The 16,400-nt window shown below is 54.2% G+C and overlaps 1 protein-coding gene across 2 annotated transcripts; it reads right to left on the bottom strand.

Moving 5' to 3' along the window:
- Positions 1-3,047: 3,047 nt before the first annotated feature.
- Positions 3,048-14,590, bottom strand: ACKR3 (atypical chemokine receptor 3). 2 transcript variants are annotated; one of them, XM_026491625.4, is made up of 2 exons: positions 14,473-14,590; positions 3,048-4,942 (listed from the first exon to the last, which is right to left on the bottom strand). In XM_026491625.4, the coding sequence occupies exon 2, from the start codon at positions 4,914-4,916 to the stop codon at positions 3,828-3,830; it is 1,089 nt and encodes a 362-aa protein (XP_026347410.1). In that variant the 5' UTR covers positions 4,917-4,942; positions 14,473-14,590; the 3' UTR covers positions 3,048-3,827. The 2 variants fall into 2 exon arrangements, with proteins under 2 accessions (XP_026347410.1, XP_026347411.1); XM_026491626.4 differs by lacking the exon at positions 14,473-14,590 and adding an exon at positions 8,373-9,314.
- Positions 14,591-16,400: the final 1,810 nt, after the last annotated feature.

Raw genomic sequence — 16,400 nt, 5'->3', positions numbered from 1 at the left:
ATGCGGTGGGAAGTGCTTTAGAACACTGGCAGATCTTCTCAAGCATTTAGGCCCCCTGGAAACCATCACCCTGGAAGGACAGAAGCGTCAGGGGCATGCATCTACCCAAAGACATCCCTGCAGTTTAGGAGCGAGGCCCGAACCTCCAGGAGAGGACTTCCTGCACCCCTCCGCCCTTGCACTAGACCCCATCTGGTGCACAACCGCAGCTCCCCTTGGGTCCCCAGGTTCTGAGATACTGGGCTCAGTGTGGATAGGGGAACCACCTGGACCCAGGAAGAAGCCCAGTGAGTCAGAATTGCCAGGTGCCTCGTAGATAGGCCACATCCTGGGCTGCTGCCTCAGACCTCCAGAAGCATGGAGATTTTAAATTTCTTGTTACCCAGTAAGAGAGAACACAAGTGTCCGTGGGCTCTCATGCCGGCTTGCCCTGAGCCTTCCTAGAGGGCTGAAGTCCATCATCCAGGGGCCAGATTTATTCCGTGATGCCCACAGGATTTTACAACTGGTGTTTTCGGCTGCGGTACTTTCCCTCTTTACTGGCAGGGACCCAGGAAGCCATTTATGTTGGCGCACAGGGAAAGCCTTCACTGGTGACTCCCTGACACAAGCTGCCATCAGGTCAGAGCCCTGGCGCTGGCCTGCCTCTGCCTTTGGAGCAGGGTCAGGGGGAGGCGGTAGAACAGGAAAGCCCCTCCTCGCTCCAGTGGAGTGGGGGCTCCAGGCCACTTCTCTCCCCACCCCATACCCCATCTTCTGCTGGAGCGCCAGCCACCCCTCTTGGGGTCCACATGCCATCGTGCAAGAAATCACTACCATGTCGCAAGGCTGGCATTTTCAAAGATCTTTCCATCAGAAGGGTTGCCAATCGAATGAACCTCAAAAGGGAGAAACGTCAGCATCAGGCTTTCTGGACAATGAATTTGAGGAGAACCGGGGGCTCCTGCCCCAATCTTCTTCCCCCTAGAGCCCACCTCCTACCCAAAATCTGGCACGGGGCTCCTTCTCCTAACCCCACATCCACATCCACATGGGTGCGATGGAATTTCTTTAGTATTAACTGATTATCCGCCCCCTCACAGAGTTCTGACCCTTGACCCGTGCCTCCATACCCACCTGCAGCGCCACAGTCCAGAGCCAGAGCTCCCAGGAAGGCTGGACAGCCAGAGATCAAAGGAAGGGCTTTGGAGTCTGGATAACCGGGATGAATCGAGCAAGTCTTCAAGTCCCAGGCAGGGCGAAGAAGGGGATTTCAAGGAGCAGAGAGATCTCAGTCACCGCAGCGTCCCCGAGACAAAGCTTGCACACCAGAGACCCCACAGAGCTCTGAGGGCACCACGTCCTGGGGTCTGGGGGGAGATGGGAGTCCCCACAAAGCAAGAAGTGCTGCGTGGTATGTCCAGAATCCGTTGAACATCTGCACGCCCTCCCTCCACCCCTCAGTGCAGGAGGGGGCAGCTGGGTGATTCTTGTGGGCCAAGGGTGGTCAGAAGTCAGAAAAGGGCCAGGGCAGTCCCCAAGCATCCCATGACCCAACGTGGGGTTGGAGAAAACAGAAAGAGGCCCTGCAATGGGGTGACACAGAGGAGACTTGTATAAGCACCAGGCAGGCAGTGATGGGCATTTCTGAAGATGCTGGAAGGAGAGTGAGGACGGCCCCCCACCTCCCCACGTCCCCTCCCTGCAGAGCTTGCCCCAAATCCCAGGGTAACTGGGCAGGGGTGCGGAGCCTCTGAACTGACTGACGTGGGGCGTTGAAGGAGAAACTCTCTGGAATTACTTTTATATTAAACCTACTGCACAGCGGAGCTTATGGCCTCTGCCCCCACCTTGAATTTACTACTTGGTGAGTGTGTTTCTGTCTGGACTTAGACCACTAGGAAACTCGGAGCAGACTGCAATCCTGTCCTATTGTCGGGAACATGTGTCTGGGGCATGATTCACGGACTCCACTGGGCCGTCTGCTCTTACTTGCCCTGGCTCTTGGGATCTTCGCCTGTAGTCAAGCTATTGTCCCACAGGCTATACTATTGTTATCCAACCGGAGTCCTATTTGGAACAAGGCAAGGCACATACGCACCTGAGAACATGTGTGTGTACCAAGGAGATATTTGGAGTAATTTATAACCGTGGTTTGAAAATTCTCAGCCATAAGCCTTTGAGGACATAGGAGCCCTTCTGCAGCAGGCTCCATCTATGGGCCGTGGGGGGCTGTGGGGTGTGGACGAGGTGCACGAGGACTTCCCTATATGGTAGCAGCCCCCAAGCTCACAGGTGAGAGCAGAGCTCCCAGCCGGGGTCCATCCTTGTGTTGGCAAATAGCTCCCTGTGCAAATCAGTCCCATCAGAGGTGGAGGTGGTAAGGGCAGCTTTGGGGAGCCGGGTCCTGCCCCGAAGCACCTGCCTGCTAAGGCCTCCACCATTCTCTCTTTTGCGACATCCCCCCCCCCAGAGCCTCGGTGAGGTCCCGGCAGAGCTGGCCACTCTGACCGTGCTCTTTCAAGCCTCTCGTAAACGGATTTATTTGGTAATGCACAGACTGACCATTAGCTCATTGCTCGGCCTCAAGAAGAGGGTCACTGATTGGTGTCATCTTTTAAATGAAGAATTTGTCCTGGGCACAGAAAGAGAAAGCAGAACTTAAACCACAGAACAGGGAAGCATCAAGGGGCTGTGACATGTGGCCCTGGGGGCACATGGGGGCCTACACGACAATGTGAGTCCTGGGCTCTGGACAGCTCTGGGCCGCCAGCAGCCGAGGACCTACCAGCACCAGCATGGCCTTGAGAGCCACACCTACCAGCCATCTCTTCTCCCACAAATACGTTGCACGACATATTTTTAAAAAACCAAAACCCTCAATACGCTCGAATGTTTTTCCTTTTATGTCACTGCATCCAAGTTAACCCCTTGGGTTTTGCCTTCGTGGTAGCACTCTTTTCTTAAGCATATTAGGTCAAGCTGACATGCGGTATATATCTGTACTATTATTATCACACACGCCACCTGAATGCCAAACATGCTTTTAACACGGAGACTCGGATGCCTTTTTAGGAAAAACAAATCTTTATTAAAAAAAAATAATAACTTACAAGTCGAGAGAACTCTCCGAAATACACTGTTCATTCTGTGCACAGCATTGCAGCCTGGAACAGCTCTGCTCCGTTTTGCTTTTTTAATGTAACTTTACAAAACTATGACTATCACAAGCAGCTTTATGGGGTCATTCCTGTTGCATGTCCCATGCCGGTTCAGAGCACCACACAGATATAAAACTATCGTAAATACAACATTTCAGCCAGGACTGGAATAGATTTATAGATTTATAGATTTTTATATATATATATATATATATATAATTTCAAAACAGCTAACAATTAATGTCATCCTTAGTCAGAACTGAAATCAAACTAGCCTTAAAACTACAACACTCTGAATACACGTCAGCGTTATAGCTCTAATACAATATTTAAAATATATTTAAACTTTCAAATACATTTATAAGGTACACCAATAATGAGAAAATAAAGTCTTAAGATTTAAATACATATCACCGTATAAAACCTCCAGGGAACACAGAACGTCCTATTGTACAGAAGTGCAGGCAAGCCTGCCCCGTGGCCGGCGTGGACACGTGACAGGTCTCGGACCCGTCAGGACGCACAGCTGCGCGACGGCCACCGGGGCGGCCCGAGAAGGAGGGGAAGGGTGCGCGGCGGCACCCGCTCCCCGCTCCCCGCGACTCCAGCCTCAAGCCCCGAAGCCACCTTGCTTCACTCTTGGAACGACGCAAGCCCGCTCGTCCCGGAGAGCCCCCGAGGGGCGCGTCACTTGGTGTTCTGCTCCAGGGCGGAGTACTCTGTTTCCGACACCCTGGAGGCGTCGATGAGCTTGGTGAGCCCCGTCTTGGCCGAGTACTTGAAGATGAAGGCCTTCATCAGCTCGTACCTGTAGTTGCGGCTGATGAAGCTGTAGAGCACGGGGTTGACGCAGCAGTGCACCAGCGACAGGCACTGCGTGACGTGCAGAGCCGTGAAGAGGAAGTTCTCCAGCTGGCAGGTGAAGGGGATGTAGTGGAGGATGGAGAAGATGTCCAGGAGCACCACCACGTGGTAGGGGAGCCAGCACACGAGGAAGACCACCACGTACGAGAAGATGATTCTGCGGCTGCTCTGCTTCTCCTGGTCACTGGACGCGGCGAGGGCGCGGGCCAGCAGGCAGTAGAAGACGGCGATGACGCAGAAGGGGATGGCGAAGCCCAGGACCACAGAGACCAGCTCCATGCTGATGAGCCACTCCTTGACGCTGTGCTCGGGGTAGAAGGAGCGGCAGTAGGTCTCGTTGTTGGACGCCGACGTGACGGTCTTCAGGTAGTAGGTGTCGGGCAGGGACACGCAGAAGGCCAGCAGCCACACCAGCACGCAGACGGCGCGGCGGACCGCCTTCTTCCTGCGGCTCGAGGTGCTGGCGAAGCGGGTGACGGAGAGGTAGCGGTCCACGCTCATGCACGTGAGGAAGAAGATGCTGCCGAACAGGTTGATGGAGAAGATGAGGTGGGTGATCTTGCACGTGAGCTCCCCCATGGGCCACTGGTTATGCTGCACGAGGCTGACCACCCAGACGGGGATGGTCACCACCACCCACAGGTCAGCGATGGCCAGGTTGAGGATGTAGCAGTGCGTGTCGTAGCCGGTGGTCTTGGCCTGGATGTTCACCCAGACCACCACGGAGTTGGCGATCATGCCGATCACGAAGATGAAGATGTAGAGGAAGGACAGCGTGTACAGCAGCACGCTCTTGCTGGGCATGCTGGGGCACAGCACCGTGTCGACGGCGATGCAGTCGCTGCTGTTGCACGGCCAGCCGATGTCGGAGAAGTTCCCCGGCTCCGGGTAGTCGAAGAGGTGCAGATCCATGGCGCTGTGGGCAGCGAGCAAACGGCCTGCGCAGAAATCAAACAGAAAGGATGCGATGGAAAAGTGGCTTCCTTAGGCAATACCGGAGGGCCGGCCAAGGCGCTTTTCCAGGGCCCACGCGCTCGGCGGTATCTTCCCAAAGAAAGGAGAAAAGGAAACGGTAGCAGAGCTCCGCACAACGACATAAAACAGGCCCAGCATCTAAGTTCGCGCGGTGCCTAAGCGAGAAAGAGGGACTGCCTTCTTTATCTCTTTATGGCTGTGTTCTCCAGCCATCACCAGCCTGGCTGTGCCCACAGTGTGAGATCAGCATGGTCCAGGGGCCAGAGAAACGTCTGAGAGCCACAGTGACGCAGACAGCTGACTCATTCTTGGCACAGGACAGCGGAGCCATCGTCCCCACGTCCCAAAGAACGGCAGAGTCCATCTGCTCCTGTTACTGCTGTATTACGAGTACCCCGCTCTGCTCTTAATGAGGTTCCCTCCCAAGTGCACATCAAAAATGGGGCTCAGTGCTTTTGACCTTCCTGCAAAATGTGCACAGAAACCTGGGTCTTGGGTCACCTTCGCTTTGCAGTCATGGAGATCACAGGTGTGCAACGCCCTGCAGCTTGACTGCACCCCAAACCTGCAGACCCTGGGTTTGCCGTGGGGTTTTTACGAAGGGCAGCCACCCAGCTGTCTGGAGCTGCGGGCCACTGCCTCGTTTCCCCTTCTTTTGTTTATCCAACTGTTTCAAGAGCAACTTGTGCCAAGACCCAGAGCACAAAAGTCACCACCTGCTGCACTTTTGGGGGAGGGGACAATCATCTCAACTCTCTTGCAAGTTCATCCAAAGTGGACCCCGGGTCACATAGGAGGATGGGTGACCCTGGTCCATGGGTCAACGCCCAGGTGGCTACGCGAACAGTATGAGGACACATAGCTGGGAAAAGCACCCATCCCGAGACCAGACCTTCCCGGGTAGGAATCCTGATTCCTTCCTCGGTGGTGTTTAACTTGACTCGCTAACCTGTCTTCGGCTGCATTCTTGGGACAGCATCTCACAAAGGTGCCCAAGAACCAAAAGGCCCAATCCAGAATCTAGCACACAGCAGATGCTCTGTAAATCCCCCCCACCCCGCCGCCCCTCCCCATCCCTTTGGCAAAAAGCACAGCCTCCGTTAATTCTTCCTCCACATTTCAAAGGACCTCTTAACAGCCTAAGTGACACACGTCCCTGCCTGGAGGGAGACTCGGGGGCAGCTGACGGGTTTACCTTCAGGATAACTGAACAAAATCCCTGATGAGTGAGACATTCTGCTGCCTCCCAGGACCAGCTTCTTGGCCTCAAAACTCACAAGAGGTGACCTAATCTTAAGTCTCAGTTAGCGGAGACCACCTGCAGGCTTCTGAGCAGTTCGTCTCTGCGGGTTCAAAGTGGCCATCGGTCCCTCTCCCAGTGACCTAAGCAGGTCCCCGTGTCCCCGCTGCTGAAGGGAGAAGGCTGGGCCTCCCAGGGGGGGTGGGCAGGGGCAGGGCCCAGAGCCAGGGAGCCTGGTGGTCCTCAGAGCACCCCACCAGGAGGATCCCCATGCCCTAGGACCACCAACTTGGGCCAGACCAGACAGACACACAAGCACACGGGGCACCCACGGAGACTCAGCACGACCACGTTTACGACAAAGAAACTCCTCACATTACCAGACTTTGGACCACCCCGTCCTAAGAGGCAGCCTAAGGACCCCAAAGGACGTGGGCACAAGAGGCAGCAGAGGGCGCCTTTGAGGAGCCAGGGCTCCCTGACCCACCGGACTGGCCTCAGGGTGGGCAGCCAGCCCCAGACGGTGCTTTGAAGCTCCTATTGCCACCTTCCCCTGGCCACTCACCTGCCTGGGGCTGACCTTCCCCTCCCCATTCCTTGAAGCCCCCAATTCCAAACTAAGCAAAGATTTCATGGTTCTCCTGTGGTGACCCCTTTTCCCCCCATCTCCTTAAAATGAAACACACATGCAGCACAGCCTAGTTTATAAAGGGCCTTCGCCTCAGGACCTCATCTGACCCTGGAGTCCCTGCAGAGCAGACGAGCTCTGCTGCTGGGCACGTCGCAGCCCCATCGGAAGGGTGGGCCCGGGTCAGGCGGGGGCGCCCTCCTCAGCCTGCTCCAGCACAGCCCTGCAAGGCCTCGGCAGCCACAGCCACAAAGCCTGGGGGTTCGCCCGTCCACGTCCACGGGGCGGGAGAGGAAGGAATGCGCCCCAGCCCTGGTTGCCTGACTGGGTCCAAGCACCCCCAGCTCTTCGCTCACCACAAGGAGACAGTGAGCGAGCTCCGGCCACCCGTGCTATTCAGTGGACAGGCGCCGGGCCTGTGTAGTATGGACAGCCAGACCCACGCAGGGGCAGGGGTCTATGAGAAGTCATCTGCCTCACACACCTTGCCCTTCTGGAAATTACCAGGTCAAGGTGTCCAGATCCACCCTCTGGGGCTGCCAACCATCATTATTCCCAGAGTTCCAGCTATGGTGGGGGAGGGGTCCAGCCCTATCCTTGCTTTCCACCTCTGCCCTCTGGGCAATGAAGATTTCGTGATCACGTCATTACGTGATCACGTGATCTGAGCCAGAAGTATTACCTGCTCTCAGGGCACGGCTCCTTTCCAGCCGTCCCGTCCCGTCCCGTCCCTTCGGGGGCACAGTGGGACTCTTCCAGCCAGGGCTGAAGGGGAGAGCAGAGGCTTCGAGGCTCCTGGCCTGAGTGCGAAAGCCAGCTGGCCCCCGATCACCGATCTCCTACCACCCATCAGCCCAGGAGCTGCAGCCCGAGGCCCTTGCCCTGGCCACCGCCTCCCCCAAGGGGACCCTTTGTACCCCCTCCCAGGGCGGAAGGCCTTAGTGGTCAAGAGAAGGAGGGAGGCACAGAGAGAAGATGAAACAAACTGCAGTCCTCAAACTCCTGCAAATCCAAACAGGGACGAAAGAGGGAAACAAGACTCCCAAAAGCTCAGCCCTGTCCTTTCGGTATTCTTCATGCATTTGGCTTTGGAAACAATCAAGGGTTGTTTCCAGAAAAGAACATGATTTGACAAAGACAATCTGCACGGTACGTCCCATGGGGTCTGCAGCAAAGGCCCGTCTGCCCCAGCGAGTGTCCAGGATGGCTGGGGCAGGTACGTCCACGTCACGCCATTCCACCGACGGTGCGTGGCCACCATCAGAGAGAGGACTCTTCCTCATCCACTGGCAGAGATCTTCACAAGCGGCACCCGCAGAGCCACCAATGTGGCAAGCCACGGAGTGTCTACCCAGGCCCCTGGTTTCCAAAGGCCTGGTGACAAAGCTCCTAGCAGGCCATAGGAAACCTCCCTTCCTGTCCCCGTGGAGGGAGGGGGCCGCCTAATGAGCCACAGGGCCACGTGAAGTCCCTGAGAGTCCCACCCCAGAATCCCAGCTGCCCTCCAGCAAGAGCAGGCCATCACCTGAGCCGGTACATGGACAGCCAAGCGCGTTCTGCGTCAGTCGGGAAGCATCTGCGCTCCCGTCTAAGCCGTCAGGCCTCCGAGCCAGTGTGCTGGTCTGTTCATGTTGGGAGGCAGGAGCGGTCTGCCCCGGACCTGGAGAAGACCCCTCTTCCCACTGGGACCAGCCGCTCTCTGCTGGGATAAGCCAGCAACTCCATTCCCGCCGCCGGGGGCCGGAGCTTGGAGTCAGTCACACTTGAGCACGGCCTGCGTCCCTGCGCGCTCAGAGCCCCCGCCAGCGCAGGCGGCAGGATGAGACCCACTTACAACCAAGTGGTAGGTCATCTGTGAAAAGAGTCCTGAGAGAAGGAAAAAAAGAGGGCTTTGCATTTTTTACAGCTTTTTGATTTTACAAGTTCACTCATTTCTCCTCTCGAAAGATTCGTGTGTCCCCAACTGTACACGCGAGTATGTTTACTGAAGCTCTCTCCGTTAGCAAAAAATCGGAGGCAACATAGACGTCCATCGGGAGAGGGGTGGTTTGATCAAGTAGGGCGTACCCACTGCCTGAAATACAACAGAGCTGTGAGAAGACAGAGGGGCCTGCGCACCTGAAGGGAAAGGCGATAGGCAGATGCACGCACTGAGCATAACCTCGTGGACGTAAAAACCGGAGCAAAGAGTACACGCAGCTTTCTATGTAAACACCTGCGCACAAAGGCACAGAAAAAAGACCTTCAAGGTTAAAGCTTTGGGCAGGCAGGGAAGGGTGGGGGCACAAAGGGGGGATTATAGATTTTACTCCATAAACTTCTGTACTATTTGAAATTTGACATCAGGAATGACGTCGATTCTGACGGAGGGATGTTTCACAAAACCTGAGCGGTTCAAGTTCCACTGTCCTAGAGCCCAGAGACCCAACGAGAGCAGAGAGCTGTCCCCCTCCGCTCCCTTCTCCCCGTACTCCCCGTGCTTTCTCTGACCCTCCCCCCTCTGCAGCGGCCACGGCCACGTGCTCTACACCCTGACCCCCACTCGCGCGCAGGGAGCGTCCCACCTCTGCTGGGACAGGAAGGGGAGCTTCCTACGGCCAGCGGAGGACCCAGTGTCTGGCCGGTCCCCCCCCACCAGCCTGGCATTTGCAGAGGGACTCATTCGCCGCCCCCCCCCAGCCCCCATGGAGGAAGGCTCCTCTTCGTCAACGGGAGGACTTTCCTGGGAGACGTGCCTCCCACATCTCAGGCTCCTTAGTCAACAAGTATCCCCACAACGACTGAACTACCACAAGCGGCCGGAGGCATCTCGCTGCCTCCAAACGGCGGCCGGAGCTCACCCAGGGAGCTGGCGGTCAAGCCAGAATTAGTCGTCCCCCAGGCTGGCCTGCACAGGGTGGCAGATGGCCTGCAGAAAACAGGCCCTCTGGCCCAAAGTCAGTCCCTCCGTGACGGAGACTGCCAAGTGTTCGGGCATCTGGACGCTCTTCAGTAAGACGGCCTCCAGCGTGTTTGCAAATCCCCATCACAGACCTGGAAGATTCTTCCCAACCAACCCCTTAGCTGCCTCTACCCCAATTAACGTGTCCCGCTTCTCACGCCTTGCCCCGCACCCAGACCATCTCTATGCAATGTCACCGCACCATCTTCCTGCCCAAGCCCCGCACCCCCACGAGGTCTTCACCCTCATGTACCATTCCCAGCACGAGGCGGGTGATTGCTGCATCCGGTCAGTAAGTCAGCAGTGACAATCTGGCTCCCCCAAGTCCTGGGCTCCGAGGCCATCCCTGGGAACAGGAGTCCAGAAGCACTTTTCCAAACCCTCATGGAGCTGAGACAAACAACAGCCTTTTCAAGCCCCAAATGTTTATGGAGTGTCCTCTGTGAGGGGCACTGCTCTGGGCCTAATAGACCAGAATCGCCATGCCCCGTCCCCCAAAAACTCGCCAGCCAACCGAGAAGGGCAAGAAGGCGGCAGGGTGGTGGTGGGTGGCCCCCCGAGCAGGAGGTGAGGAATTTCCGCTCCAGTGGTTTATGGGGGGAGAATGAAGCGGTGAGATGATCAAGCATATGCCATGAAGAGGGTCCCTGAATCTGGCTGAGGCCAAGCTCCCCACAGAGGAAAGCTGGCGACCAGAGTCAGGGGCAGGGGTGCGGGGAGTGGGGGAGTCAGGCTGGGCCTGCCCCGCAGGAGCCACAGAGATTCTGAGCAAGGGAGCAGCTTGCAGCAGAAAAGGCTCTTGGGGGCGGAGGTGACAGCACCCAGGTCGAAGGCAGGCAGTGGGGTGCCTTGGTGACAGGGTGCAAACAGGCTGGAGGAAGGTGCTCCTGCCCAGTCCCCGGTGGTGCAGATAAGATGACACCGGCCAGGCCAGGGCTGGGCACCAGTCGGACAGCGAGGGGCCCTCTGGCCCTCAGGGCTCTTTAGGACCTCTGCCTCCAGGTGACTTTTTTATTGGCCTTCTGCAATCTGGGATCTGCGTCCTCCCAGGAGGGAATCTCCCAGAGCAGTTCAGTGCCGCTCAGACCGAATCACCTCGTTCAGCCCCTCACTGCTGCGCACCCACGGGCCGAGGCCAGAAGAGACCCGCTTATCTCCATCTGTGGCTCACAACAGCTCTCCTCACGGTCCCAGCTTCTCCAGAGGCTTCGCCCAGGGGGAGCCACGCTCTGGCCTGCTTGCCGGAGGCCTGCCCCTTCTACTCTAGCTGGCGTGCGGTTCAGGTAAGGAGAACCCACAACTTCTAGAAAATCGTTAGGCAATTGTACGTCATTGGGGTCAGGGTTTTTTGGGGTTGGTTTTTTTGGGGGGGGGTTGTTTGTTTGTTTGTATTTTACCAATGCTGCATGAAATCTACGGGGAAGTCCAAAAAAGCTTCAGGCCCGGCAGTCTCCCCGCGGCCTCCCTGCGGCCAGCTGCTGGGGCTGACGGCAGACAGGGGATCAGTCCATCCCCCAGTGCCAGGCAAAGAGAAACAATGCTGTCTTGACTACAACTTACTTCACACAAGTCAGGAACTGCCCTAAATCATAAGAAAACCCTAAAAGTAATAAAGAGAGTCAAAAGGACAAAAACACCGTATCCTGATTCAGACGGAGGCCGCCTACCACTGCGGTCCTCAACATACTTCCTGTTAACACACGGGGTGCGGCATCCTCACCCACTTTTAAGCATTTGGGGGAGAAAACGAACCCCACAGCCAGAAACCCGATCTGGCCTATTGTGTTCAGCTGCCCACGGGGAAGCAGGGCTGTGCCCAGAAGGGCAGATCCAGAGATCGCGTCACAGAGCCTGCAGGCTGGGTTGGCCCCGTGTAACCAGAGCCCTCACTCCCACCCAGCTCAGGACCTGGATGAGGCAGTGGGAGGTCAGCCAGGCTCTGGGCAAGACACAATAGGGTTCCCAGGAGAAGACTACTCCATCTTGGCCTCTCCTCCTAAAACTCAGGGATGATCCCCACAAAGGTATGTTACCGTACGAAAATTCGAAGATGCTGGCTATCCAGACGCACAGCCCTTTACTTGTCCCTTAGCCAACAGCGGTCCAAAGTCACCGAGTTACTCTCAGTCCCTCCACCCTTCGAGCACAAACAAAACCAAGTCAGCTCCCAAACCTACCTGTGGCTCACCAGAATGTTCATCATAAAAATATGCAGTCCCCTCATTCATCACTTTAACAAGGAAAGCACCTACTTTTTTTCTCCAATTCTAAATTAGTAGATCCTTAGATTAAAAAAAAAAATCAAATATTCCCTGCAGAAAACCATCAAGTATTCAAAATCAGATAATCCCCCTTTTATTCCTTTTCTTTTCTTCTCTCCCTCTCACCCTGTCTCTCTCTCTCTCTTTTTTTTTCTTCCTTGTTTGTTTTTACTTTAATAGAAAATGTGTGTCCCAGGGCTATAATTTTCTGGACTTGAAAAATACTTGACGTAAGCCAGCTTTGGGTTTCTTTCTAAACTCTACCTACATGCATGGAACTCAACTAGAAAGGCGTTCTGACACCGTACTTGTTCCTAAAAGTAAAACTAAGTTCAAACCCTATACATTTTAGTTCCAAATTCCATGTGTGCCCGGCAAAACCACTGACAAAAATCTAAAGTCCTGAAATCTTGAAGGTTTTTCTCCTCCTCGGTTGACTCTTAGGGTTTCTAGAGTGACGGTCGGCCAGTCTCAGGTCTGAGTAACTTCAGCCAGCTCTCTCACGCCTCCCCGAAAACAGGAGCCCCTCTGCCTAGATGATTGCACAAAAAGCCACTGTTCCTGATTAAGTAGGTTTTTTTGTTTGGATTTTTTTTTTTTTTTTCCATCCAGAAAGCCTATACTCTGCCTGTTCTGGGTCTGATTAGAAACCATAATACCTTCTCAATTCTCCCAGGACTTGCTGTTAATAAGGGAAAAACTCACCTCCAAAGTCCTGACTCAGTTAGCACCGGCATGCTGCCTTGGATATACTCTCTGGAACTTTTTTAAAACTATGATTGCAATGCATGCCCCTTTTAAAAATTGGACAGGCAGCAAAACACAGGCATTTCTCAATTTTCTCTTACTCTTCCACACACCCCCGGCACCCCCCCCCCCCTTGATCCCCTGGAGGCTGTGGCATCTAGCTCAGCAGTTGCGCGCACACTCAAGTGTTTATGGCAGAGACGGGGGAAAAAGAGCAAATTGTTTCCAAGCTAGAGCTCCCATGTGCAACTTTGCTTCAGAGAAAGGCTTTGCATCTGGGGAAGCTCGGTGCTGATGGGAGGAAGGACAGGCAGTTTATCCATTTAAAATCTATAGAAAGTTAAGCACAGACCCCAGCCGCCTCCACTTTCTTTTCTGGGCAAGCCTATTTGATCTCCGCATTTTCCTGGAATAAATAAAAGGACACAAAGGCGGCATCTGCGTTTAAAAAGAAAAGAAAAAGTTACCACATTGAGACTCTGCAGAATGAAGTTTCAGGGGATGTCAGCGTACCAAATACCTTCAAAGAGCTATAAACCATGTCAGGGGGGCCCTCTTCTACTTCTGGAAAACCTAATGATCCTGTTGTGAGCAAGTGAATGGGGGGGGGGGGAGAGAAAGAGAAGAAAAGAAAAAAAAAAGAAAAGAGAAAGAGAAAGAAAGGAAGACAGAGAGAGAAAAGAAGAAAGAAAGAAAGGAAGAAAGAGAGACAGAAAAAAGAAGGAGGGAGGGAGGGAGGGAGGGAGGGAGGGAGGGAGACAGCCAGTCTGACTTTTACAACTTCTCATTCTGCCTGGAAGTTACAAGTCTTGGCTAACCACCCACCCCTGACCTCACTCCAAAGCTCTCACTATCAGTCACCCCTTGAATCTTTATGCATGCTAACAATATTGAACAAAAGTCATGCTTTACCTTAAGGGTATATTTAAATTACAAAATCCTAGACTTGTGTGTGTGCCTTTTTTTTTTCTAACTGAAGTTGGACTTACCTAGCACGATAAATACTCAAATCAGATTAGCAAGGATGCAATCAAAGCCACGAAGACCGAGTAGAATGAACATTCACCCTTATAGCTTCCGGGCTTACAGAAGCTGGTAATCCCCCAAAGCCCCGAATTCAAATACATTCTGGAATCACAAAGATTCACAGCTCAGTTCAGTGCTTCACTTAAGGAAGCCCCTTAATAAAGTGTACATCTTTCTGCAATTACCTATCTACTGGCAAGTCCCTCTATTTCCCGACGATCTATCAGTGAACGAGGTTAGCAGTGGTGCCAGGCTGTTCCCTATGCCAACTCTGAGCAAGCAGAATGGACAGTCTGCATTCTTGCAAAGTTCTCTACTTGCCGGAGCTTAAACACCCACAGCAACAAATAAACACCAGATGCCTAAAGCGAACACACACACGGAGCGTCCCTTCCACGAGTGACTTAAGGAAATCTGACCTTTTTACTTTCTGCAGCAGAAAGGCGAAGCCCCCAAGTTAGCAGACAGGCTTTGCAAAGCAGCCGCGCAGCATGCAGCCCTTTCGGAAACCAGACCTGCAGACTCCCAGCAACCATCACAGAGATTCAGAAAGAGTCGTCTGGAAAAGACCGCTTAGCTCAAGAACAGAAACCCTGCCCGCCGTCCTCCCCTTCCTCTCCAGGCACGGCTGCGGAGAGCAGTTTCCTTACCTCCCGGCTGGGCTCGGGCTCTGGGCTCCCCGCGCCGCCGCTGTGCTCACCGCCTCGGGGCTGCGCAGTGTTTGCAGGACTGAGCTCTCCGCCGGCGGACCTGCGTTATATACGCTGCAGGAAGGCGCCTCTAGGTGGCAGCTTTGTAACCCGCATCTCCCTCCCTCCCCACCCGCGCCGCGCCCCACACACGTGCAGGCGCGCACACACGCACACACACACACGCGCGCGCACGCGCGCTCATGCACGCACACACTGGCATGCACGCACACACTCGCGCACACCCCTCTGGTAAACCCTGGTCTGTCTTTTCCCGCGCAGCTCCGCACCCCACAACTCACTCTGGGGGAAACCCCAGCCGCCCTTGACTTGCAAAGTCTAATGAAGCCACAAGGTCCGGACCCCATGGGGAAATATGTGTCAGCAGAAGAAAAGCTGCAGAGAAACCCTAGTGCTTTGCGAAATCATCAAATATTTATCTGGTCTCAGGTATATCTTTAATAATCCCATTACCACCAAGAGTTCCTTTGAATGCGTCTTAGCTCCAGGGAAGACTTTGTTCCCAAGACAAATTGCTCTGACCTTCTGAACCTCGGTGTTCATTTATTTGGCCTGGGTTTTCTTTGTTAATTTCTCCAAAACAGAAGTAACACTTTTGGTATGAGCAATTAATCGGCACCATTTTACATACCCCAAGAGTGGGGGGAAAGAGCTTTAGAAATAGATTTTAAGGTTTTATTTGAATACTTTTATTTGTAAAGTATTTCAGGTCCAAAGTCCTTGAAAATCTAAACACTATGGTGTTCTGAAACACATACCCAGTGCCGGACACACATTAGGGTTATAATAAAGGTCTTTTCATATAGTCCTTTTTTGAAGTGAGTTTAACAAATCCATTATTATGATTTATTATTATTATTACTACTGAAATCTACATTCTCATCTAGAAGTGTATAGCTACAGTTCTGTCCACGGGGCAATTCAATATGGAATGTGTTCCATATGATATTCACCTCTAACACCCTATTTAGAAAAATCGACCATGAAACAACGACCTAAACTTTCACTTTTAAAACCTGTGCTCACTGAGCTTTTTCCCCCTAGATTATCGTGCAACGTTTTGGCTTTTGGCTTGCTTTCTGCTTCTCGTGGGGTTCTCTAAGGGCACCTAGGCGTGGAGGCACCCGCATGTTCCCACTTTCTCCTCAGCTAAAACTTTTTGAGATTCTTTTTATACTTCTTGCTAAAAATAACAGCAGACGGCGAAATGCCGAGCCTGGAGGGAGTGAGAGGTCAAACTCTCCTGTGGCTAGAAGGCCCTGGTGTGGAGAACGCCCTTAACAAAAGAAATACTCTGTTGAGATCAAAGCTTCCCATTTTTCTCCCGCGGGGGAGCAGCACCACGTGCATGCGCCAAGCGCACACCTGCTCCCCCCCTCCCCAGGGCTCACGGAGGGGGGTCTGCCCGCAGGGCCCGCCCCAGCCCCCGCACGGGTCCCCCGGTCGCCTGGGCAGCGGAACTCCACCTCCCGGCGCCCGGGCGAGAAAGCTGCGCCAAAGAAAAGCTGAGGGGTCGCGGTGTGCGCACCGCGCGCGGCCCGGGACTGAGCGCCCGCTGCAAGATCGCTTTGCCACAACTTTCTGGTCCTGGTTTCTTCTTGCGCGTGACCCTGTGTCTGAGCCTGCTGGAAACGCACGCACCGGCCAGCGAGCAGAGGTCGCCTCTGTGACACTGACACACAGGCCTGGCGTTCTGCTTCCAAGAACTTGACAGTCTCTTCTTTGGGAAACCGTTTCTGCTTTGGCAAGCTCGGAGGGACGCAGGAGCGCAGCCCGGCCGGGCTGGAATCCGCTCTCAGTGAGCGGCTCTCTCTCAAAGAAAACACGCACTGACGAGCAACGAGCAACGTGCTGCAGGATGCAGTCGC

The sequence above is a fragment of the Ursus arctos genome, unplaced genomic scaffold (assembly GCF_023065955.2).
Source record: "Ursus arctos isolate Adak ecotype North America unplaced genomic scaffold, UrsArc2.0 scaffold_1, whole genome shotgun sequence".
NCBI lineage: Eukaryota > Metazoa > Chordata > Mammalia > Carnivora > Ursidae > Ursus > Ursus arctos.
The sequence above is the reverse complement of the archived record's forward strand: the minus strand, read 5'-3'. Positions and strand labels throughout refer to the sequence as shown.